The sequence below is a fragment of the Schistocerca piceifrons genome, chromosome 2, assembly GCF_021461385.2.
Source record: "Schistocerca piceifrons isolate TAMUIC-IGC-003096 chromosome 2, iqSchPice1.1, whole genome shotgun sequence".
Taxonomy (NCBI): Eukaryota; Metazoa; Arthropoda; class Insecta; order Orthoptera; family Acrididae; genus Schistocerca; species Schistocerca piceifrons.
In genome coordinates, this window is record NC_060139.1 from 437,784,294 (window position 1) to 437,811,536 (window position 27,243).

Sequence of the window (27,243 nt, forward strand, 5' to 3'; positions counted from 1 at the left end):
ACATGTTTCATATTGCAATTTCTACTCACCTCCAGTGTGAGACAGTTAGGTATTATATTTATAATGTGCTGCTCCTCCTGTGGAATATTTTGTGATAAGTGATGGTCTAAGTTACCACACGTTCAGTTCAGTATTTAGAGGCGAACCCCTCGTCACTATTATCATTATACTAACTACAACAAAAAACACATCCATGAGTCACTTGTCAGGGCCCCCCAACTCTTTGCAGTTCCATTGCACACAGTTTATGAAATATAACAAAAGGGGGGGGGTATCTGCATATCAGATGGATTCATTTGGGGTTCATTTGATTCAGATCTAAGGCCCTGTTTTTGTTTAGCTGTAGCCCAGTGGTGTCTTGCAATAATACTAAGGCAAGAAGCACATATGGACTGAATCTACATAAATCTCTGCACAATGTACTGTGCTGCTAGAGGGAAAGTGATTCTTTGTCATCCTGTGCAGCAGTTTTCCTTCCAGGAAACAAAATAACTTCACAGAGCTTGTCTTTATGTAGTGGAGTTATTTTCCATTTATTGAGTGAGTACTTATTTGTGGTTGGGTAAGTCAGCTTTTATCTAACATATTTCCCAGTAAACAATGGCTGAGAACTGTTTTGTTTGTAAGTGTGATGTTGTCAGTGACCAGTGTAATGTTTGCGGGAAAGGGATTGGAATGGTGAATGTGGCATTTGCTGCTGTCTCTTATTGACAGCATATTATAAAGCTCTACAACCATGTTGTGTAGTCACTTGATCATGAATTAACGAACCTTTCCCAGAAGAATGATGTAATTGCCATCCCTCTAGCAGAGTAGAACAGTGTGCAGAGATTTACGTAGAGTCTGTCCATAAATGTTTCTTGCCTTAGTGTTATTAGTAACTTGTATTTCTATTCCATGTAATGTTAACATACTTTGTGGAAAATAAACTGCCCCCAGGCACGTCTGCGCACTGCGTCACCAGTGGTTCATAAGACGCAGTGTGGGAAGGGCAGAATAAACTTTGTGAAACACCCTGTAGAAGTTTCTTGTGACGTAACGGGACAGAGATAATGTGGAATCACCTGTTCGCTAGTCAGTCTGCAGAACTACAATCTGGTGACCTACCTTCTGTCATGCTTCTACACCCCCTCCCCCTTCTCCCCTCTGTCCCGCCACCTCTGTCCCCCCACCTCTGTCCCCCCACATTGTACGTTACATCACACACGTCAAGCACTAATTTTTGCGGCTAACAAATAATGTGGATGTTGCCGCAGGATGGTCAAAGAGGGAGTGGTATGTATAGACTGTGGGTTGGAATTTCAGTTGGATGACTGTAGTGAGAATCGGAATGGGGAGCTCTGTGAGGCTCTGCTAAGGAGCTGTAGGCTCTGCAAATTAGGCAAGAAAATCGCTGAGCAGCAGTCAGAGATTTGTGCCCTTTGGGCTGAATTAGAACACGCAAAATTTGAGCAAGCGAAGTTGAGTGGTTGAAAGGGGAAAAAAGATTATGGAAAGTGGGTAAATGAGGAACAGCTCTTCAACTTCATCTACATTTGAACTTACGGTATCGCATAAATTGGACTTGTTGCCCAAAGTAGGAGGGGAAAAGCCTCATCCAGCTGTAGGTCACAGTAGGGAGCAGCAGCCTTATAGCAAAATATTTTAGTGTAGGCCAGTAACAAAAAAGAGTAGCAAGAAAAGAGTCTTGCTGCTAGGTAGTAGCCATCCAAGGGGTGTAGGTCAGATGGTACAAGAAAAATTGAGAACAGGGTACCAGGTCACAAGTATTGTGAAACCAAGTTCTAGCCTTAGCCAAGTGGCAGAGGACATAACGAATTTTGGGAAAGAGGATCAGGTTATTGTAGTAAGTGGAGCAGGGAGCAGCCTAGCTAAGGACAGTAGTTACAGCAGTAGGAGTGACCTGGATGAAATAGGAGTAGCAACCACAGACACAAATCTGAGTTTTGTGGGGGTCCTGCAGTGCCATGACCAGCCATGGGTTAACACTGCTGTGAGCAGACTGCTGCTGACTGAAATGAAATCTGAGTGCAGCGTACATTCCTACAGCTGGGAAATGGGAATATACTAGAAACAGCATACACATGAATAAGAGAGGGGAATATAGTTTAGCTGAGTTTCTTGCAGAAAATGTGTGGGACGCCACCATCACCCAAAGCAAGATCACTGTGGTTACTGGTGTCAGAGAGGCATATTTTTTAGATTAGAATCAGGATTCAGGCATCCTGTTTTCAAAAAGAAGTAAAAATAAGAGAAAAGCCCCACATAATGCTTAAGAATGCATAGAAAAGTGTGGTTAACTTATTTCATCAGAATATTAGAGGATTGAGTAATAAGGTTAGAAGAGTTTCTTATCTGTTTGGAAACATTAGAGAGCTCTGAAAAGATAAACACCCTGTGTCTATCTGAACACCACATAACCACAGGTTTAGATAAGTTACACCTAAAAGATTACAGTCTAGCAGCTTGCTCATGTAGAAGTAATGGGTAAAAGGAGGAGTTTTTACATATATGTGAGACAAAACACAAGTTCAAAAATATTGAGAGAAGTAGATTTTGTAGTGATCAGCACAAAGAAGTGTATGCTTGTGAATAAACACTGAAAAATAGTTTGCTTTTAATTGTAACTGTTTGTAGATCTCCATTTGGAAATTTTGGCCTGGTTGTGAGGAATTTGGATTTCTTACTATACTGTCTGCCAGACGGCAACAAGCAGTTAATAGCCCAAGGTGATTGCAATGTAGATTTTGGAATGGATTCTGATAGCAAAAATGATCTGGAAACCTTATTTGGATTCTACAATTTGATCTCGGTAATTAACTTTTCTACACGAGTGGATGAAGACAGTATGACACTAATTGATTCTGTGTTCTTATGTGAAGGTCAAAGCAAGAATATAACTGTGTACCCAGTGACAAATGCACACTCTGACCATGATGCACAGTTAATTAGGATAAATTATGTAGTGCCTTACAGTATGGGTACTCCTCAGTGGAAATCAGTTAGAATAGTTAATGACTCCAGAACAAATGTCTTAAGAATAATTAGCAAGAGATGACCTGGGATGAAATTTATAGTGAACATGCTAACATAAAATTTAATCCATTCCATGACTAATTCATATCATTATTTGAAAATATCTCTCCATGTAAGATATACAGCTATGTAACACAACTGTGGATCATTAGAGGGACTAAAGTATCTTGCAAAAGGTAAATGGAAATGTATCTGTTGGCAACAACAAGTAGAAATCCTTCAATAGTTGTACACTACAAAAAGTACTCAAAATTACTAAGACAGGTAATCAAAAAACCAAGGAACATGCACATAATGTCAGAAATTAGTAGTTCTGACAACAGACTTGAGGCTATATTGAATGTAGTGAAATGAGACACAGGACAACCAGCCACAGAACAGAAGAAAATCAGAGGTAGAAAATATATTTAATAATCATTTCTTAAATATAGTAGAAATTATAGGAACAAATAGTAAAAGAGAAAAATCACAGCAGTATTTTGAAAAAGTAACTCATAAAGTTCAGTCATATGAATGCATCACCAGTGTCACCTTCTGAATTAATTCTTTTGTTTTTTTAAACCTCTCAAAAATAAAAGCTCACCTGGCTTTCATGGTGTTTCCAGTAGATTACTAGAGATTTGTTCTCATATAATAAGCCTGGTCTTTTCTGTAATATGGAAGTCATCACTAACCCAAAGGATTTTCGCAGAGAAACTAAAATATGCTGTTGTTAAACTCCTCTTTAAGAAAAGTGTTAAGAGAGATATTTCCCTGCTGAAATCATTTTTCAAAATTTTTGAGAAGGTGATGTATCCAATATAGAATTCACCTGCACAACAATAATATCTTCAGGAAATCACAGTTCTGGTTTCATAAGAGTTGCTCCACTGAGATTGCCGTTTAAATTTCCACTCCCCAAATTTTACAAGCATTACTTAACAAAATAGCACTGGTTAGTGTTTTCTGCAATCTATCTAAGGCATTTGGCAGTGTGAATCACAATATTCTTATAGATAAACTGATTTTTTCTGTGTGATTGATGGTATAGCCAATTTGTGGATGGTGTCATATCTAACCAGAAGAATGCAGAAAGTTGTACTTGGTAAGTAAACCAATGTAATAAGGGAAATTATTCTGACAGAGGAGAAATCGCTTACTTGGAGGTTCTCCAAGGCTCAGTGTTAGGTTCACTATTGTTTCTCACGTACGTAAACGAACTACTGTCTAATACCCTACAAGCAGAATTAGTTCTTTTTGTAGGCGAAATTAGTATTATAATCTATCCAAGCATATGTACATAAACAGACAAAATGGTAAATAACGTTCTGAAAAATATAATTAACTCATTTTCTGCGAATGGTCTCATCCTCAATTTTTTAAAAAAGGAAAAATATTCAGTTCTGCCCAACTAATGATAAATGTAACACACGTCGAGGATACAATAAACAGGGTGGAAACTTCAAAATTCATAGGTGTCAATATGGATGAGAATTTAGCCTGGAAAAAACACATTTTGGAACTGCTAAAACAACTTAGCTCAGGCACATTTGCACTTAGAATCATTGCAAATCTTGGGGAGAGACAAATCAATAAGTTGATATATGCATATTTTCATTCAGTAATGTAATGTGGAACAATGTTCTAGGGTAACTCAGTTTTAAGAAAGAAAGTATTTGTTGCTCAAAAATGTTCTATAAGAATAATATGTGGTGCTCACTCATAATATTCTTGAAAGTATGTGTTTAAGGAGTTGAGCATTCTGACTTCTGCTTCACAGTATATTTATTCCCCCCAAGAAGTTTGTTATAAATAATCCATTACAGTTCAAAAGAAAAAAATGATGTTCATAATTACAATACCAGAAGGAAAAATGACATTCTATACTCCACATTAAAGTTGCCTCTAGCCCATAAAGGGGTGCACATTGCTACAACTAAAATTTTTGATCACTTACTCAGTGATATAAACTATCTGACAGACAGCAGAGTAAAATTTGAACACAAACTGAAAAAGTTTATCTCGCAACTCCTATTCCATAGACGAATTTCTATTATATGTAATGTGTAAAAGATTGTGGTAGGAATTACTAACCCACATCTGTAGATTTTAATTAAAAAAAAAAAGTTGAAAATATTCAAAGAGTGAGATTTTCACTCTGCAGCGGAGTGTGCGCTGATATGAAACTTCCTAGCACATTAAAACTGTGTGCCAGTACCTCGTCTCCTACCTTCCAAACTTCACAGAAGATCTCCTGCAAAACTTGCAGAACTAGCACTCCTGGAAGAAAGGATATTGCGGAGACACGGCTTTGTCACGGCCTGATCTGCTACATGGCCATGCCAGTGCATCCAGTAGACCCCTGTCAATATGTCAGAGGAATACAACATTGCGAATGGGGTTTCTGATTAGAAGTTACAAAATACTGGCCTGTCCTATCCTTGCAGCATGGAGGTGGGGGTCCCACACGGATATTCAGGGGCCATTGAGTAGCATGCTGTAAATTACAATTGCTTACCCATTACTGTTCCTCTGATTACAACCCCATTTGTGATAAAACAAGGAAAGTGCCTCAGACAAAACATATATAGATTTTGTCGTAGAATCATAATCAGCAATAAAAAACAGGGGTTCCTGTTGAAGATTTCAGTCTTGCCCACACCACCCATGCACGGGGTGGGGTGGCAAGTAGAGTGTCGTATCCTTGGATGTCCCCCTCAGAGACAAACAAATTGGAATTGTATTTTTTTTTTATCCGAAGTGTCGATTTTTGAAATATTTCAGTGTTTTCATTTAAAATGAATACTCTGTGTAGAATAGTGAACAATAATTATAGGGATGTAGTAGTAGTAGTAGTAGTAGTAATAATGGGAATAGAAATGGAAATTTATGTTCCATATATAATGTGACTAGAAGCTATAGCCACTGATAGATCTCAGCTCAAGTGTGCCATTGGAAATTAAATAATATGTTGTTGAATTGCAATTCCAGAAACACAAATGGAAATAGTTTTGTGCCACTGTGTAATTTATACCATCCTAATAACCATCACATTGTTGATGATGGGCAGACACAAGCAACCATATTGTGTCTTTATTTCAATATACACAGCTGGAGATACAATCCTGTTTTTTAATTTTATTTGGTATTCTTTTGGAAGTTTAATTTTAATGCTCTGTCTTCTGTTTGGTTCACAGATGGAGTACTGTGAGGAACAAGAAGAAATAATTGAGGCTGATGACCCTGATGGTGGATGGGTTGATACACATCATCATGATCTTGGTGCTTTGGGCTTAGATGAGAAAGTTTCGGAAATGACGTTAGAGTCAAAGGTATAGCCATACTAATTATGTGTACCACAGTTTCTTCTGTCTTTGGAATACTAATATTTACTATTGCTATGTGACTGTAAGTTAAACTCTGGAATACATGTTTACACACAGGTTTTCCCTCCCCCTCACCCCTCCCTCTCTATCTGAACAGACAAGACATAAAAAACTGTAGATCTATCAGCCCCCTCTCTGCAGAATATGAGATAGTCACTAAAATTATCACTAATTGCATAGACAATAAGCATTTGATTCGAATCAGGCAAAGGGACAAGCTGACCTTAGATGTACATACAGCACAGTGGTCTTCTTACAATTGAGAGGAATCTGCTGTATGGCTATGCATCAAATAACGAATTGTGAACTGAATAGCACCAAATCAGTATCAAAGGATTGTATAAGTTCCTATTTATGAACAGTAAATCCACAGGTGACCAGAGATCACCAGCTGCCACTTCTGCATTAAGAGATCGGCAAGTTCCGATAACTGCTGTTTTACTTTTATTGGCAAGTCACAATTTTATTTCAGTACATTGTATCATGCAGTTCTGGCAAAGACATAATAATTAATTCCTGTGCTCTGCAAGGCTTTGATGACACAATACAAACCCATTAGGCCTTGCTACATTAGTTTGGACTTCGGATAATTAATGAGGATCATTTCACTTAGTTAAAAAATTAATTTATATCTGTGTAGAAATAGTAGTGTGTTAGTCTGTTGGTTGGTTTTGGAATAGCCATGTTGGGTAGCAGCCCAACAGCTAATACAAAGAGTATGAGATGGCTTGAAATTTATGTAGTGAGAGATAATTATTACTTCCAGTACTGGAATTAAAGCATTGATTCTTGTTGAAACTAAACTGGAACAGTCTCCCTCATAGCACAAGAAAAATACAGTGCAGCATACAAAAACTGAAGTCATAGAAATGAATAATGTATATAGGATAATCTTTCTTACTCTGTCCATGGAAACTTTTAGAATGTCTGTTTTTGCAGCAAACTTGGTGCTTAACAGTCAGTTGTTTGATTATTACATATTTACATTTAATAGAAGTCACTATTAGACTGCACTGATACCTTTAATTTACCTATAATTTTCTGTGGTTGCTGAACCTGCAGTTCACCCACTAAATCTTAATGATAAGCACATATATATTTTAAGATGTCTTGCAGGATGGAATGAATTACTGCCTCTTCTTATGATTGCAGGCAAAAGTCATGCTTTTAAATGAATCATGGAATAGTTTGGCATAATAAATAAAACTATTCTTGGGGCTATGATGATTTTTAATATACAGGGTTATTACAAATGATTGAAGCGATTTCACAGCTCTACAATAACTTTATTATTTGAGATATTTTCACAATGCTTTGCACACACATACAAAAACTCAAAAAGGTTTTTTAGGCATTCACAAATGTTCGATATGTGCCCCTTTAGTGATTCGGCAGACATCAAGCCGATAATCAAGTTCCTCCCACACTCGGTGCAGCATGTCCCCATCAATGAGTTCGAAAGCATTGTTGATGTGAGCTCGCAGTTCTGGCACGTTTCTCGGTAGAGGAGGTTTAAACACTGAATCTTTCACATCACTATGCGTGAAACTTGCCCGCACGCGTTCAACCATTTCTTCGCTCACTGCAGGCCGACCCATTGATTTCCCCTTACAGAGGCATCCAGAAGCTTTAAACTGCGCATACCATCGCCGAATGGAGTTAGCAGTTGGTGGATCTTTGTTGACCTTCGTCCTGAAGTGTCATTGCACTGTTATGACTGACTGATGTGAATACATTTCAAGCACGACATACGCTTTCTCGGCTCGTGTTGCCATTTTGTCTCACTGCGCTCTCGAGCGCTCTGGCGGTAGAAACCTGAAGTGCGGCTTCAGCCGAACAAAACTTTGAGTTTTTCTATGTATCTGTAGTGTGTCGTGACCATATGTCAATGAATGGAGCTACAGTGAATTTATGAAATCGCTTCAATCATTTGTAATAGCCCTGTATATATTTTCTTTCATTTTATACACACATAGCAGTTAGGATTCACATTGTTAATGCATGAGTAAAAATTTCACATTCTTTTTATGTGAGATCTTAAACATAAGTACTCTCATGCAAGATTGAAACAAAAGCCGTTAAAAAATATTGAATGTTCTGCGAACATTGCTCTTCTGTTACAAAGAAAATTTTAAAAACCTATTTTTTCCGTCTTCTGTGGCAGTGTACAAATTTCTTATTACTAATGAGGAAAAGAAAACATTCATACAAATTAGTAATGAGAAAAAGTAAAAAGGTGTGATATTGGGAGCTAGTTGTTCAGGTATTGCACAGTAGCCACAAGCATTGCAATTACACCTCCTTAGTTGTCCGAAGTTTAATTGCTTCAGTCAGTCATTAAGTGTACCTTTAACATATCACATACATTATATACCGGGTGATCTAAAAGACGGTATAAATTTGAAAACTTAATAAACCACGGAATAATGTAGATAGAGAGGTAAAAGTTGACACACGTGCTTGGAATGACATGGGGTTTTATTTGCGGGGGGGGGACAAAAAAAACAAAGTGCACAAAATGTCCGACAGATGGCGCTAAACAGCAAAACTACAGTGACTGCCCATGACAAACGTGTATAAAAGGAGCTGTAATGAGAGAATCAAATGCGCCAGCAGTCGTAGCATGTTGACGTTACCTGAAAAGGCGCTTTTAGTGAAGCAGTATTATCAGAATGGGGAATGTGCTAGTTCAGCGTTATGATCCTATCGCCATAGGAAGGGGATTCGAACGGGTAAAGGTCCATTGACAAATGCAGCTGTGGCGAGATTGATTTCGAAGTTTGAAGCCACGGGTTGTTTAGACGATAGACCCCCGTAGTGGCCGACCGAGTACAAGGCGTAATGCTGCTGAGACAGTTCAGGAAGAAATGGAGACTAGTGGTTTCGTCTATGCATGGGGAAGTCAGCGCTCGTGCAGTCGCACGTCGCACCAGCATTCCATACACTACAGTTTGGTTGACACTTAGGCGTACCTTCCGATGCTATCCATACAAAATCCACCGGCATCATGAATTGTTACCTAGTGATTTAGTGAAGTGGAGGGCATTTGCGGTGTGGGCGTTTCAAAAGATGGCGGAAGATGACGATTGGTTGAGTAACATGTTGTGGACCGACAAAGCTCATTTCACGCTCAGAGGGTTTGTCAACGCCCACAACTGCAGAATTTGGGCTACCGTAAATCCTAGAACTGTCGTGGAAACTCCATTGTACAACGAGAAAGTCACGGTATGGGTTGAATTTACCACATCTACCGTTATTGGGCCTTTTTTCTTTGAGGAAATGCATGATTCTGCTACCGTGACAGGTGAGAGGTACGCCGATATGTTACAGAATCACATCATCCCCAGCCTGGCTGATAAACACCTGCTGGAATGTACGATGTTTATGCAGGATGGCGCTCCACCCCATATTGCTAGACGCGTGGAAGATCTCTTGCGCGCGACATTTGGTGATGATCGTGTGCTCAGCCGCCACTTTCGTCATGCTTGGCCTCCCAGGTCCCCAGACATCAGTCCGTGCAATTATTTGCTTTGAGGTTACCTGAAGTCGCAAGTGTATTGTGATCTACCGACATCTCTAGGGATGCTGAAAGACAACATCCGATGCCAATGCCTCACCATAACTCCAGACATGCTTTACAGTGCTGTTCACAACATTATTCCTCGATTACAGCTATTGTTGAGGAATGATGGTGGACATATTGAGCATTTCCTGTAAAGAACGTCATCTTTGCTTTGTCTTACTTTGTTATGCTAATTATTGCTATTCTGATCAGATGAAGCACCATCTGAAGGACATTTTTTTAACTTTTGTATCTTTTTGGTTGTAATGACACCCCATGTCATTCCAAGCATGTGTGTCAATTTGTACCTCTCTATCTACATTATTCCGTGATTTATTCAGTTTTCAAATTTATACTGACCTTTTGATCACCCAGTACATACATATACCTGTGCAAGCTAGAGTGTTACTTTATGTGTGATAATTTGAGACTTTGGGCTGGATGGGAGGTGTGTGTGGATGGCCGAGGCAACCGGCCGGTGTGGACGAGCGGTTCTACGCGCTTCAGTCTGGAACCGCGCGACCGCTACGGTCGCAGGTTCGAATCCTGCCTCGGGCATGGGTGAGCGTGATGTCTCTAGGTTAGTTAGGTTTAAGTACTTTTAAGTCTGGGGGACTGATGACCTCAGATGTTAAGTCCTATAGTGCTCAGAGCCATTTGAACTGTTTGGCCGAGGCGGTTAAAATAACAACTCATGTAAAACAGAAAATCTGCATGCGAGTCCCAATCTGGCTCAAATTTTCACTTGCATAAGATTTTAAGAGAAATGAAGACACTGGCTGCAGTAGGGTACTGCAATTAATTCAACAATCATGTATATGTTTTGAGCACAGACACAAAAGCTGAGTCAGTGACTATTTTCTTAAGGGTTATTGGAACACACTTTGTTCAAACAGTCAAAAATTTCACTGTAGACATGAGTGATGTCCAACACAACAGACGCCACACACATAAAAATAGTGATATTAGTGAGCATGAACAGCATGTCTAGGTGGCTTAGGCTGTTATGTTCACCACTCACACAAAGCAGGAAATCAGAGTTCGAGCCCTGATCTGGCACAAGTTTTCACTTGGCATCTTTGATTGTATTTCAGTGCCGAATTGTGGCAGGTGTCTTCACTAATCTTAAAAAAAAACTTGTGTGAGGGAAACATTCCACGTGGGAAAAATATATCTAAAAACAAAGATGCTGTAACTTATCAAGCGAAAGCGTTGGTATGTTGATAGAGACACTAACAAACACACACACAAATTTCAAGCTTTCGCAACCCACGGTTGCTTCATCGGGAAAGAGGGAAGGAGAGGGAAAGACAAAAGGATGTGGGTTGTAAGGGAGAGGGTTAGGAGTCATTCCAATCCCGGGAGTGGAAAGACTTACCTTAGGGGGGAAAAAGGGACAGGTATACACACACACACACACACACACACACACACACACACACACACACAATCCATCCACACATATACAGACACAAGCAGGCATATGATGTAGAAGAAGAATGTGTAGCTCTGAGGGATGAAGTAGTGAAGGCAGCAGAGGATCAAGTAGGTAAAAAGATGAGGGCTGGTAGAAATCCTCGGGTAACAGAAGAAATATTGAATTTAATTGGTGAAAGGAGAAAATGTAAAAATGCAGTAAATGAAGCAGGCAAAAAGGAATTCAAACGTCTCAAAAATGAGATCGACAGGAAGTGCAAAATGTCCAAGCAGGGATGGCTAGAGGACAAATGTAAGGATGTAGAGGCTTATCTCACTAGGGGCAAGATAGATACTGCCTACAAGAAAATTAAAGAGACCTTTGGAGAAAAGAGAACCACTTGTATGAATATCAAGAGCTCAGATGGAAACCCAGTTCTAAGCAAAGAAGGGAAAGCAGAAAGGTGGAAGGAGTATATAGAGGGTTTATACAAGAGCGATGTACTTGAAGACAATATTATGGAAATGGAAGAGGATGTACAGGGTGGCACACGAAATGTGCTACCAATTGTTTCTTTCACAATTTACGACGCACATTATATATCCCACTGGGATCTCTACAGCAGTACCAGCAGAGCTTGGAAAAACAAATGAGTTACGAAATGAAGTGTAATTCACGATACTGCCGCTAGGAGACTAGTAAGTGGCAATGGCTGACAATGGAAGACTGACTACACAGCAACGATCGGCAATTGTGTTACTTTTTCATGAAACGAAAAGCCTTGTTGTGACTCAGAGGCATTTTCGACATCAGTTTAACACACGATGAGTCCCTTGGAAAAAGACCATCCACAGGTTGTACGATAAATTTGTACAGGAAGGAACAGTATTGGAAGCGAAGCGACCTCGGCCTAAGGCTGTTTATTCGCCTGAGAATATTGAAGCGGTAAGAGTTGCTGTACAGAGAAGTCCCGGGAAATCGTGTAGAAAGGCAGCAGTGCAACTGGGAATATCCAGACGCTCCGTTCAACGCATTCTTAAAAGTGACCTCCATATGTACCCATACAAGATGACCTGTGCACAGAAGCTCACTAAAGAACACAAGCAGCAGAGGCTACTGTTTGCTCAGTGGGCGGAGGATAGGGAAGAAACTCTCAACAATGTTTGGTTTTCAGACGAGGCGCATTTTCATTTAGACAGTGTGGTTAAAAAACAAAATGTATGCTTTTGGGCCGCTGAAAACCCACAAGTGCTTCATGAACAACAACATTATGCTCCGAGGATTACAGCGTAGGCAGCAATTTCCAGTCACGGACTTGTTGGACCCTTTTTCTTTGAAGAAACTGTGAACAGCGAGCGTTATTTGAGCACGCTTCGCAATAGCTTCATTCCACAGCTTCTTGCTACTGCCTTGCCCTTCAACACGCAGTGGTTCATTTCGCCCTCCCCTTATGGTTGCTTCATTTAATTTGTTGTGTAGTGCACAGGTTATTCTAATAATTGTCAGAGGAAGTTACTAGTATGAGTCATAATCTGTTAGCATACTTTACAAATGCAGCCTGCAGTGGCTGTTTCTGCTGTTAATCTATTACTTTACTCATTCCACATCACTGAAGGTCCTCTTTCATGTTCGGCTTTAAGGACATGGTGTGCAAATGAAGGAATAAACTTTCTATTTCAAAGACATCAAAAGCCTATCCCACAGCTCACTTCTGGGCACTGCTAACATTTGACATGTAACATCTTCTGTACAAAACAGGGACTTCTTGTTTTCAGCAGTAATTGCTTTCAACAATAACTCTGTGCGCAGTTGGCAGAATGACAGTTCTGAAATACTAATGTTAACTCCTCAGAAGAAGTCAGATGCAGACTTATATAATAATCAAAATTACTAATATTAGCTTCTACTGAATTTTCCACTACTACTAATGCTGAGAAAAGACTAATGAGAGTAGTGGTTCTTACAGCAACAAGTCACATCAGAAATGTAACTGTCAAAGTGAAAGAACATGACAGCAGTTGTAGTTAATGTTATATTCCACTTGCTCTCAGTTGGCTTGATGACGCAACTCTCAATGCAGCTCTCGATGTAGAATTATAAGGCTGTGCCCACTTGCTTGTATTTTGTGCCCCATGCAGAATTTAACAAGCAGTAAAGTTTAATATGTGGAATATTTAAGACTTCGGTGAAATAAAAGTCAGCAGTTCAAAAAACCAATTCTGAATCTTGTATTCCCCATAAATCAACAAAAACCATTCTGAGCCATGGTATTACATTGTTCATTGTTGAAATTTACTGATGTTGCAGCAAATTTATGCATTTACTTTCCTTTCCAGAATAAAGGGGATCTGTGTAGCAATAAATTACACACAGCATTATGGGTGAGACTCTTTCCTATATAGTCTAAACATCATGAGCTGATTTCTCTGGTGTTTCTGTCCAGTCTCCCAGCCTGACTGCTGAAGTTTTGCCAATGTTGATGACTGAAGATGGTGTGCTGGGCGAAGTTGTTTAATGTTGAGATGTAACATGCAGTTGTCACAGTCAACAGTGCACATGCATCTCTTGAGCAGTTCTGTCTTTAGCTATGACCATAGTGTCACTTCCTGCGAGCCTTCCCCCACCAATAGGTGTATTTACATTGGTCAGTTTTTCAGCCACCAGTTATCAGTTGAGTGTGTGCGCCACCACAGATATTTTAATAAGGTGGTGGTCACTGTCTAAAGAATCAGTGATCAGTACCCACTGTCATTTGTAACACCCTATCCCAGCAATGTTAAATTTAGTGACTTGGCTTCCCTGTATTTTCCAGGAACAACTGTAGCCATTGACAAGAAACTTTTACAGGACATTAAACTGGTTCTGAGTGTACTGAACTACAGTAATTACATTTCAGCTACTTCTTTTGGAAATACAATTTTTTAACCACACGGTTAAAATTTTGTGTACTTTTTTGTATGTTATCCTAAAAATTTTAATTTTGCATAACAATATGTTCTTCTTTTAGTTCAGTAGACTTAGGGTATGTATGTTATTACTCCCTGAAAATTTGAATTCTCTACTCAAAGTGATTTCTGAGATTTAGGGAAAAAGGCAACAGAAAATGTAAATTTTCAGGGACGGCTTCTAAAGTTTCAAAAGACTGCAACTCACTTAATATAGGCTTATTTTTTTTAAATTTTTAGTAACTCAGAAGCACTCTGCACCACACTGCATATCATCCTCTTGATCTTTTTCCAAGTTTTTTCTTCTTTCTGGAATCCTTAGTGGCCAACTGTGCTGCATACTGTACTTTATCAATGCGAACCTTGTCCATCTGTTAAAGTTCTCTGATGCAGTTTGCTCCAGGATTACAGGATTAATTCCCATATGCTGTAGCACTTTCACCGTACCAATGTTGCCATCATTAAAAGCAATAACAGCATCACTGACCCCCCCCCCCCCCCCACTTTAGTGTCTTCATTCCAACAAAAACATTTTTTGATAAGTTGGACCATACAAGATTATTGAACGATTCATTGGGATTTTGAGTCTGACTGTGCAGACACTTCTTCAGTAATTCAGGATTTCCCAGGTCTCTGTAAATAGGTTTTATGATATCCATGACTGCTGCTGGGATGGAATGTTTATGGCTGTATGAACTGTTTGAGTGCTGGGTATTGTGGTAATTGCACCATGAATCAGGTCCAGGAGGGCAAAGGTGGAGTACTGGGTTTTCATCAGTTGACAGTCTGTGGAAGAAGGTGGCCCATACTGCCTGCTTCATTTTCAACAAATTCTCAGTATTATTTCTAAAGGCCATCCCATAATACTGCTGTAGTTCATCAGTCATGTTGTCTGTCAGTCTGCCTCTTATGACTTTACCATCAGAAAGTTTCTTGTCTCTCAAACTTTGTTTCAACTCCCTCAACCTGGTGCCCATCCTCTTCTGGATATGACTCTTATAACACAGCAATGCACAGCCTTATATGTAAAAAATTATCGATTTTATTAGACCTTGAAGTAATGCATGTAAAAAATTTTAACATTTTCAACCGGTGAAGATTATATTTTTAAAAAATAAAATAAAATACTTCCCATGTGATAGTAATTGATTTCCCATGTCAGTTTGTAAGTGATATATATCATTTTATTCAGAAAATTGCGAATTTTATAATGAGATGTTGTTGTTGTTGTGGTCTTCAGTCCAGAGACTGGTTTGATGCATCTCTCCATGCTACTCTATCCTGTGCAAGCTTCTTCATCTCCCAGTACCTACTGCAACCTACATCCTTATGAATCTGCTTAATATATTCATCTCTTTGTCTCCCTTTACGATTTTTACTTCTGTAGCACCACATTTCAAAAGCTTCTATTCTCGTCTTGTCTAAACTATTTATCATTCACATTTCACTTCCATACATGGCTACATTCCATACAAATACTTCCAGAAACGACTTCCTGACACTTAAATCTATACTCGATGTTAACAAACCTCTCTTCTTCAGAAATGCTTTCCTTGCCATTGCCAGTCTACATTTTATATCTTCTCTACTTCGACCATCGTCAGTTATTTTGCTCCCCAAATAGAAAGACTCATTTACTACTTTAAGTGTCTCATTTCCAAATCTAATTCCCTCAGCATCACCCGATTCAATTCAACTACAATCCATGATCCTTGTTTTGCTTTTGTTAATGTTCATATTATATCCTCCTTTCAAGACACTGTCAAATCCCTTCAGCTGTTCTTCCAGGTCTTTTGCTGTCTCTGACAGAATTACAGTGTCATTGGCGAACCTCAAAGTTTTTATTTCTTCTCCATGGACTTTAATACCTACTCCGAATTTTTCTTTTGTTTCCTTTACTGCTTGCTCAATATACAGATTGAATAACATGGGGGAGAGGCTACAACCCTGTCTCACTCCCTTCCCAACCTCTGCTTCCCTTTCATGCCCCTCGACTCTTACAACTGCCATCTGGTTTCTGTACAAATTGTAAATAGCCTTTCGCTCCCTGTATTTTACCCCTGCCACCTTCAGAATTTGAAAGAGAGTATTCCAGTCAACATTGTCGAAAGCTTTCTCCAAGTCTACAAATGCTAGGAACGTAGGTTTGCCTTTCCTTAATCTAGCTTCTAAGATAAGTCGTAGGGTCAGTATTGCCACATGTGTTCCAACATTTCTTCAGAATCCAAACTGATTTTCCCTGAGATCGGCTTCTACCAGTTTTTCCATTCGTCTGTAAAGAATTCGCATTAGTATTTTGCAGCCATGACGTATTAAACTTACGGTTTGGTGATTTTCACATCTGTCAACACCTGCTTTCTTTGGGATTGGAATTATTATATTCTTCTTGAACCCTGAGGGTATTTCGCCTGTCTCATACATCTAGCTCACCAGATGGTAGAGTTTTGTCAGAGCTGGCTCTCCCAAGGCTGTCAGTAGTTCTAATGGAATGTTGTCTACTCCCGGGGCCTTGTTCCAAATTAGGTCTTTCAGGGCTCTGTCAAACTCTTCACGCAGTATCTTATCTCCCATTCCATCTCCATCTACATCCTCTTCCATTTCCATAATATTGTCCTCAAGTACATCGCCCTTGTATAGACCCTATATATATATACTCCTTCCACCTTTCTGCTTTCCCTCCTTTGCTTAGAACTGGGTTTCCATCTGAGCTCTTGATATTCATACAAGTGGCTCTCTTTTCTCCAAAGGTCTCTTTAATTTTACTGTAGGCAGTATCTATCTTACCCCCAGTGATATATGCCTCTACATCATTACATTTGTCCTCTAGCCATCCCTGCTCACCCATTTTGCACTTCCTGTTGATCTCATTTTTGAGACGTTTGTATTCCTTTTTGCTTGCTTCATTTACTGCATTTTTATATTTTCTCCTTTCATCAATTAAATTCAATATAGCTTCTGTTACCCAAAGATTTCTACCAGCCCAGTCTTTTTACCTACTTGATCCTCTGTTGCCTTCACTATTGCATCTCTCAGAGATACCCACTCTTCTTCTACTTATTTCTTTCCCCCATGCTTGTCAATTGTTCCCTAATGCTCTCCCAGAAACACTCTACAACCTCTGGTTCTTTCAGTTTACCCAGGTCCCATCTCCTTAAATTTCCACCTTTTTGCAGTTTCTTCAGTTATAATCTACAGTTCATAACCAATAGATTGTGGCCAGAGTCCACCTCTGCCCCTGGAAATGTCTTACAATTTAAAACCTGGTTGCTGAGTCTCTCTTACCATTATATAATATATCTGAAACCTTCTAGTGTGTCCAGGCCTCTTCCATGTATATAACCTTCTTTCATGATTCTTGAACCAAGTGTTAGCTATGATTAACGTATGCTCTGTGCAAAATTCTACCAGGTGGTTTCCTGTTTCATTCCTTACCCCCATTCCATATTCACCTACTATGTTTCCTTCTTTTCTTTTTCCTACTATCGAATTCCAGTCACCCATGCCTATTAAATTTTTGTCTCCTTTCACTAATTGAATAATTTCTTTTATCTCATCATACATTTCATCAATCTCTTCGTCATCTGCAGAGCTAGTCAGCATATAAACTTGTACTACTATGGTAGGCATGGGCTTCGTATCTGTCTTGGCCACAATAATACGTTCACTATGCTGTTTGTAGTAGCTTACCCGCATTCCTATTTTTTATTCATTATTAAACCTACTCCTGCATTACCCCTATTTGATTTTGTATTTATAACCTTGTATTCACCTGACCAGAAGTGTTGTTCCTCCTGCCACCGAACGTCACTAATTCCCACTTTATCTAACTTTAACTTTTCTATTTCTGTTTTTAAATTTTCTAACCTACCCGCCCGATTAAGGGATCTGACATTCCACGCTCCGATCTGTAGAATGCCAGTTTTCTTTCTCCTGATAACGATGTCCTCCTGAGTAGTCCCCGCCCAGAGATGTGAATGGGGGACTATTTTACCTCAGGAATCTTTTAACCAGGATGCCATCATCATTCAACCATACAGTAATGCTGCATGACCTCGGGAAAAATTACGGCTGAGATTAAAATCCGAAAATGTGAAAAAGAAAATTTCTATTCCATCTCCCCTTAAGGATAATACTTAATACGTTCAACCCTGGCTTGGTTCAGAAAATAATATACATTTCTTATTTGCAGTGTGAGACTAATCTCTACCATTCCCCCCTTTTTCAGTTATAAATTTAACACTACAAGTACTCATTAATTTCTCTAGAAATGTGCTGCTTGAAACTCCCTTGCTACCTCTCCTCCAATGAAAGGCTTCTTGCTTGCTCCTGGGGCTGCTCAACCCTCGCTGCCTCGGTTCGCAGTGCAACAGCTACTGTACATTGTTGGCTCCTTTACGCTATAGTGCGCCATATTACTAAACTTTTCAGAAAAAATTTTATAGCCATGTAACATAACAGTTACAACTTGTACAGAATAAATACTTGCTTGAATTATCCACATTGCCCCAGACAATTATGACATAAGACAGAAGTGTGTGAAGTTATGCAGTGGATGCCAATAATTCCTTCTGCTGATCGACAAAATGAGAGATTGTTAAGTACAAAACTGACGGAACTGAGCTTTGTGGCTATCTTGTCCAAGTGCTACTTTTATATCAGTGTATTATTCATTTTGCTGCTTAGGAATATCTCACACTGAGCTTCATTTAGTACATTCCCATTGGTCTTTCGTTCTAGTACTCCTAAGTCATTTTTATTTAAGAACGTAGGCTTCTGCGGCCGGTGTCATAGTGATTAAAATCCTTCTGGGTATTATGCCATGTCATTGCTAAAAACTAACAACAACAATAATAAACTAAAACCGACATTTCGGCCGAAACGTCGGTTTTAGTTTATTATTGTTGTTAGTTTTTAGCAATGATGCAGCATAATACCCAGAAGAATTTTAATTATCATTTTTATTTATTTGTAATTCCATAATATTAGATTCTGTAATATTATAGGTAAGGTGTACACTGTGAACCAGTTGCAAGCAAGCCTGTTCCATTATTCTCCTGGCTATATCTGGTATACATGTGGAGATTAAGTAAGTGACTTCCATCCAGTACAGATAATGATGGCCGTTGTAGATATCAAAGCCTTAGTTTATGACCAAAGGAAATTCTTCCCACAACTGTTGAAATCTTATGATAAACCACCAAAACATTCGAGCAAAATGTGGCTCCTTTGAAGGTGTGCATCTTGAAACTGGAATCAGTACCATGAGGCAGTTGTGGCAGCAATGATGACCAAAATACAAACAGCAGTTAAAAGCAGTGGAAAGATTTATATGTTTATAAAATAGATAGTGGGTCAGTAGTGTCACATCTCAAAGAGAATTTGAAACATTTAGCTTTAGGCAGGAGCAAGAGAGGAACTGTGACTTAAACTTAAAACAATAGCTGACCTAACATTGGATAGATATGTACCTAGTAGAATAGCTTATGATGGAATGGAAGCTTTCATTTTATAGTCCATGTAAGATGTTGGAACGACCAATACTTGAGTATTGCTCCACTGTTTGGCATCCGTATCAAGTAGGTATGACAGCATATATTGAACTAATTCATTATTTCCAACATAATGAGTTTTCCTGCCAGTTGCCTCAGTTGTCATATGTATAGAGTTCACGAGCATTGATTCATGTAAAATATGATAGCAGTGTTAAATATGCCACATACAGTACTTACTTGCATGTTTCATAGATCATTTGGGCTATTCTGCTATCGAAATGATGGGGGACGAAATGAGGGAGGCCATATGTTCAAGTGAGTAATGTTAACATTAGTGAACATATAACTTTTTAGTCCTAACCATGCAACTGCATGTTAAAACTACTGTTTTTACAGGCTGTCAGTTTTCAAATAAAAATTAGTCCATGGAGTAGAATGAATTGTCAAGGAGAAATGATTTGAGGTTAGATTTAAAACTTACTTTGCTGCTTGTCAGACTTTTATATTATTGGGTAACTGATCAGAAATTGTTGTTGTTACATATTGAACATATTTCTGAGCCACTGACGGCACTTTAATAATGGGTAATAAAGGCAATTTTCTCATGTAGTGCTGTAGGTATAGATGTCACTATATTATGGATTATTTATGACAAATTTCATTAGGGAATATATGTATTATGATTGTACAGTTAAAATGCCCAACTCCTTGAGGAGTTGGCTACATGATGAGTGTGGGCAAATACCATATGTTATTCTTACTGCTAACTTTTGTGCAATCAATACTTTCTTTCTAAGTGATGAATTACCCAAAAATTATTCCACAAGAAATTATTAAGTGGAAATATGAAAATATGTCAGGAGTTTCATTTGTGTGTTCCCAAGTCAAGCAATTACACAAAGAGCAAGAGTGGCTAACTACATTATTTGAGTAGCTCAGTAACTTGCTTCTTTTTACACTCAAAAATATGGAGCATTCTACCCTGTTTACTGATTCAGTTCGTGTGCTACACCAATTATTGGTATGACTGTTTGTTGTACAGAACTGTATATAGTGTGTTTTTCAAAATTAAGGGAGAGTCCAGTTTCAGAGAACCACTTAAGAATCCTTTGAAAACATTGTCTTCTTTTGATCTCTAATGAGATTTATTAAAACACTAATATCATCTGCAAAAAGTACCAGTTCTGCTTGATGAATGTTAAGTGGAAGGTCACTCGCATATATAAAGAATCGGAGTGGACTCAAAATTGAACCCTGTGGGATTTTATTTATGATTTCTCCCTAGTCACTAAAATTTTCTACCTTTCCAATATTGAATTATTCAGCACAACTTCTCATTGTTAAATCCTACCCGGTGACATATTATTATTTGCAGCTTCTAGTAAAATAAATAGCATTCTCAGTTCAACAACCCTTCTGGAATCCAAACTGTGATGTGCTAAGTAAATTGTTTCTACTTAAACATGAGACTACTCTTGAGTGCATTACTCTTTCAAATATTTTGGGAAAAGATGTCAGCAAGGAAACTGGACAATAATCATTTAAGTCTTTCTTCTCACCTTTCCTATAAAGAGGTATAACAAGCATATTCTAATTTGTCTGTAAAAATCCCCTGTGCCCTTGCTGCATCACCTTTATTACTAATGACAATTTTCAGAATTCGGTTTTAAATTCCAGAAGCACCACATGAGTTTTTTAGTAATTCTGTTAATTTCAGTGAAGGTTGTAGGTGCAACTTCTAGTTGCTTAAGGTTTTGTGAAATTACATTTTTAAAATACCCTCTTGCTTTGTCAACTGAGCCATTAAATCTTGTTCTTGCTGCTACATTTATGAAGTGAAGTGATTGTTAAAAGTACTTGAATTTGTGAATTGTAAGTTCCAGCATTGTCATTTATTTTAAATGTTGTTGTCTTGCGCACTGACTAGTTGTCATGTCTCCTGTTTCACAATATCCCATATAGTTTTAATTTTATTACCTACATCATTGATTTCTGGCAGGGTGTGCATATTATTGGACATTTTAATGAGTTTCCTTAAAGTATTGGGTTGGTGCATAAGTTTGTATCATTTTTCCATAAGTTTAATAAACACAACAGATACACGTAACATAGCTTTTTCCCATCAATAATGTATTCTCCTTCAGTCTCTTAAACAGTCTGCCAATGTCGTGGTCACTTTTTGATTCCACGACTGTAGAAATCATGTGGTTTTGAGGTGAAAAGCTCATCGAGCCATGTTCAGAGTGCATTTTTGTCCGGAAAGGAAGTTCCTTGAAGGTTGTTCAATAGTGTGGAAAAGGTAAAAATTTGAAGGCACAAGAGCAGGTGAATAAGGTGGATGTGGAATGTCCTCCCAACCCTATACCTATATAATGTTTTTTGACAGTCTAGCAGAACAGAAGCAGGCATTATCATGGAATAACATCACTTTTCGCAGACTCCCTTGTTGTTGTTCTTGGATTGTGACTGCAAGACATCTCGGTTATTGACAATAAATGTCAGCAGTGATGGTTATACCTTAGGGAAGCAATTTATAGTACACCACACCATCACTGTTCCACCAGGTGCATAGTATTACCTTTTGTGGCTGCACACAGGTCTTTCTATGGGGAATTCTTTCAGGCTCAACCATTCCTTTCTTTTCCTTCTGTTAGCATAAAGACACCATTTCTCATCACCAGCAACAATACACATTAGGAATGATCGGTGTTGCTCACAAGCCAATTGGTGACAGAAGTGCATGTGTTGGCCACCCTCAATCCCCCCCTTTCCACGCCCCACCCAATTTTTGTGATTTTGGCTTGGAGCATGCGGTACCCATACACCCGATTTTTGTACCTTCTCCACGGCATGTAAATGCTGCGTGATGGTGGAATGATCACAGTTCTCAAAAGTACACTGATGTGGACTAATGCATTTAAACAATCTTCATTACACCCCAAAGGTCTCCCTGAATGTGGACGATCACTAATGTCAAAATGATTCTCCTCAAAAATGGTGCAAATGTTTCTGGCTTCCTCGACTGCGTCTTCTCGCCGTTGATCTCAGACAGAAGAATATGTCAAAATGTTCAGGTATCTCCATTTGCCATTCCATTTTCTAATATCCCCAGCTTCACTCACTATCTCCAGATGACAATATGTAAAGTCAAGTAGCAACAGCGAACTAGGAATAAATATGATGGTCAAAATATAAACCCATAGAAACTAGAATACCAATGCTTCTAGGTTCTGATCTACATGAAAAGCTGGACTTTGCACCCAACTTTCTCATGCTGTGACTCCTTTTTCCACGTTCACTCTAGATGAAAATGATGCTACTCTGTAATCCCTTATATACTAATGGATGCGATGATGTGTATATACACCAGATATTTTTTAGGTTTTGACATGTGCTGAAGCACAGTTTTGCAGTTTACATGACTGTGAACCCCATTTATGAGATGTTAATTAATGAGAAAATAGAAGGAAAGAAATTCTTATGCATAAATTAAGAAAAGAGAACATGTCAGTCATTGACTAGGAGATTGGTTTGCTAACATGTTGACTGCCATGTGCTCAACAGTGGTCACATGCTCCACTACGTTCAGTACAGTGTGCAGTTCAGTACTATGCATTACCTTGTGTTTCTTGATCGAGTTGACACTGGCAGCCAGGAAATCTATCACAATTTCTTATTCACTGTTTTGAACTTTTTTTTACATGTCATCAAAAGATATACTGCACTGAACCGAGTGAAGTGTGTACCTATAGGTGGACGGACAGCATCAGGCGCAAACCTCTGCCATGTTGTCCATTTGTCTCGTGGCAGTCAGTGTGCTAGGTATGATAATATTTAGAGGTGCATCCATGCTTTCTGCCAACACATATATATTTCATATGCATACTACAAACAATTTACAATAAATTCACACATTATAGAATAATTTGTCCGCTATGAAATTTACAATATTACAATGCTAATTTAATTAAAATACATGGAACATTATATACAGTATAATAAAATATTATTCAGTATCTGCTACGTATCTCATTCTTCCAGAAGTCCACATATGCCCTCACTGTTTCGCTGTATGCCATCAGGTCTTGGGCCGTGCACACTCTTGGATGGTTTACTTGCGGACATCGAAGCAGGTGGTTCATGGTCTGTATGTTCCTACACGGACACAAAGCACTTTCACTAATACCCCACTTGTGCAGAATTCTGTTAAATCTGCCCATTCCTGAATGCATCCTGTTCAGGGTTTTCCATCTCTCCCACTCAAGTTCCACACCTGGTGGCACCACTTCCTCAGAATCGTGAGTAGATTCTTGTTGTTCCTGCCACAGTCTTTTTCTAGAAGTTTGTGGTGGATCTGTGAATGGTTCGGTTGAGTGGAGAAAACTACTTCTTGACTTAAGGCATTTTACTACCATTCGCTACCCATGTAGCGGATGACATTGATCTTGAACCTGTTTTGTTTGTTTAATTCTGCTCTCTATTCAACGTCGGACATTTTGTGGAGCAATTCCTGATAATGAGTGTAGGTGTTCTACTCTTGTTGGCTTAAGACATCCATTAATATGTCTACACATCTGGTTCACGACAGTGTCCGGTTTGTTTGTGTGGCATGACCGCTCCCAGACAGGACTTGCCAACTCAGCAGCAGAGTAACAGAGTGCCATTGTGGTGGTATGTAAAGCTTATGGATTAGCTCCCCATTTTGATGTTGTTAGCTTGCCAAGTTAGTTATTCCGTGATTGGACTTTTGCCCTGCTCTTCTCAATGTGCCGCTTGAATGACAGTGTCCTATCAAGAGTAACTCCCAAGTACACTGGGAAAGGGCAGTGTGTTAATCTTGTGTCATTAGCCATGTCTGAAAGATGGTGATTTAATGACTGAAGCCATGATTTTTGTTACATAGTTCTTTACACAGAAATTCCACTTATTTCATTTAACAAAGACTGTTGGTGTAATGAGCTCAGTTTGTGAGAATTTTTATTTTTATTTAGACAGAGTCTGCTGCTTTAGAACTAACAGCCAGTGGAAAAACATCAAAACCCATTTCTAATCCAAGTGGCAATAGCAATGGTAGTGCTGATGGTGGTGGTGGTGATGGCGACGATGATGATGATGATGATGATGATGACGACGAAGAACCAGTTGATATGGAGGAATTTGAAGAGAGTGGCTTACTGGATGAGGAGGATCAGGTAAATAATAAATTTATTAGAAATGGAAGTATACTATTTATTGCATCTATATATATATATATATATATATATATATATATATATATATATATATATATATATATATATATATATATATATATGAATCTTACCAAACAAAAGCGCTGGCAGGTCGATAGACACACAAACAAACACAAACATACACACAAAATTCTAGCTTTCGCAACCAATGGTTGCCTCGTCAGGAAAGAGGGAAGGAGAAGGAAAGACAAAAGGATATGGGTTTTAAGGGAGAGGGTAAGGAGTCATTCCAATCCCGGGAGCGGAAAGACTTACCTTAGGGGGAAAAAAGGACAGGTATACACTCGCACACACACACATATCCATCCACACATACACAGACACAAGCAGACATTTGTAAAGGCCTTTACAAATGTCTGCTTGTGTCTGTGTATGTGTGGATGGATATGTGTGTGTGTGCGAGTGTATACCTGTCCTTTTTTCCCCCTAAGGTAAGTCTTTCCGCTCCCGGGATTGGAATGACTCCTTACCCTCTCCCTTAAAACCCATATCCTTTTGTCTTTCCTTCTCCTTCCCTCTTTCCTGACGAGGCAACCATTGGTTGCGAAAGCTAGAATTTTGTGTGTATGTTTGTGTTTGTTTGTGTGTCTATCGACCTGCCAGCGCTTTTGTTTGGTAAGTTTCATCATCTTTCTTTTTATATATATATATATATATATATATATATATATATATCACACACACACGTACGCGTGCACACACGTGCGCGTGCACTGTAGATGATAGATTGATTGTAGATCATAAAATACATATTGATGCACTCATTTCTGCTTTGGAAACAAAATACAACAAATATGAAAGGAAAAAAACTTTGAAGTTCTTTATACTTTTTGTTGTGATGACATGTCCAATAACTGAGTTTTCATTGTACATCATGACACCGACACCGACCCACAAGAATTTTACTAAATCATTTTAGAAGCTTTAAAATGTGCTAAGTGATTTTTAAACAATATATTGTGATGTAAGTGCTTGTTGCTCAATGCATGTGGTGTGTCTGCATTCTGAGTGTACTGTATCTTCCTAAACATAATAATAAGTAAAAGTCACTTGAGAAAACTATAAAATTGCAAAAGACACAATGACTGGCCAGTACTTTAGTGGATAAAATTTCAAGTAAAAAACGTTCTAAAGTAGAAAAAACTACACTTGGCTATTGGAACTTGTATGCTCCTTTATATCCTCCCAAGGGTTGGGGTTGCTCTCAACTTCTGATCTTGTGACCTCTCCTTTTTATTTAAATTTTATCTGACCCATTCGTCTTTCCTCGCTGAGGAACAAACATACAAGTTCCAGAAGCTACTTTCAAGTGTTTCTGTCAGCAAGTGCTTGGATTTTCTCCCTTGGAAGTAAATATTATCAAGTTCATTAGCAGGTTACCAGCCTTCTTTGCTGTGTGTTAGTGATTAGTGAAATTTCTTTCTACACAAGTCCTGCAACAGCTCCAGTAAACAGTAAGGGAAGTAAAGGCAGTTTGTGTATTGATTCAATGCATCCAGAGCTTGTCATGATCAAATTACTGGAAACTACTCTGTTATCGAAATGGTATGTTTTTCTGTCCTGCATTGATATTAAATGTTATCTTGGATACTGCATAGTTAAAGAAAAATCTGCTTTTCTAAATTTCTCAGAATTTGCTAAGTAAATTTCTTCAAATATGCCTACAGTACATTTTCTCTGTTTTGCCTGTGACGTAATATGGCCACTTGTCATCCATTCTAAACAGACATCTTGAATTGAGATTAAATTTTCAATAAAAATGGCCATGATATTATATGAGGGAGGATCGATTGGAAAGTAAAGTACAGTAATTTTTTTCTTCCCTAGATTGCAGCTGGAATGTTGAAATATCACGACAATATAGTTTGAAGTTTGCACTACAGAGAGAGTTGGGTTTTTTCCCCTCCATGTGGACCTCTAGTGAGAGAAATCTGAACTACGAAACAAACATGGTACGCATGTTACTATCATCAGCTTGTTAAGAGCAGTGAAATGTAGTTCAATATTTGTGGACCAAAGGGCATAAACTGAATGAAGTTCAAAGAGACATATGTGGTGTGTATGTGGGACAACAACAGGGGCCAGTAAATTAATGTGTTATGCCGCAGAATGGCATCACTTTCTGAAAGGAATCATTGCTGGTGGTGAGTCGTGGGCATACCAGAACACACCTG

The 27,243-nt window shown here is 38.6% G+C and overlaps 1 protein-coding gene across 1 annotated transcript in view; it reads left to right on the forward strand.

Annotated features, from left to right (window-relative positions):
* Positions 1-27,243, forward strand: part of LOC124774502 (ubiquitin-like-conjugating enzyme ATG3) — an 86,516-nt gene that overhangs the window by 31,476 nt on the left and 27,797 nt on the right. The window contains exons 3-4 of the mRNA XM_047249485.1: positions 6,213-6,347; positions 24,809-25,009. Of these exons, the coding sequence (XP_047105441.1) occupies positions 6,213-6,347; positions 24,809-25,009 (336 nt within the window). The remainder of the gene's footprint in view (positions 1-6,212; positions 6,348-24,808; positions 25,010-27,243) is intronic.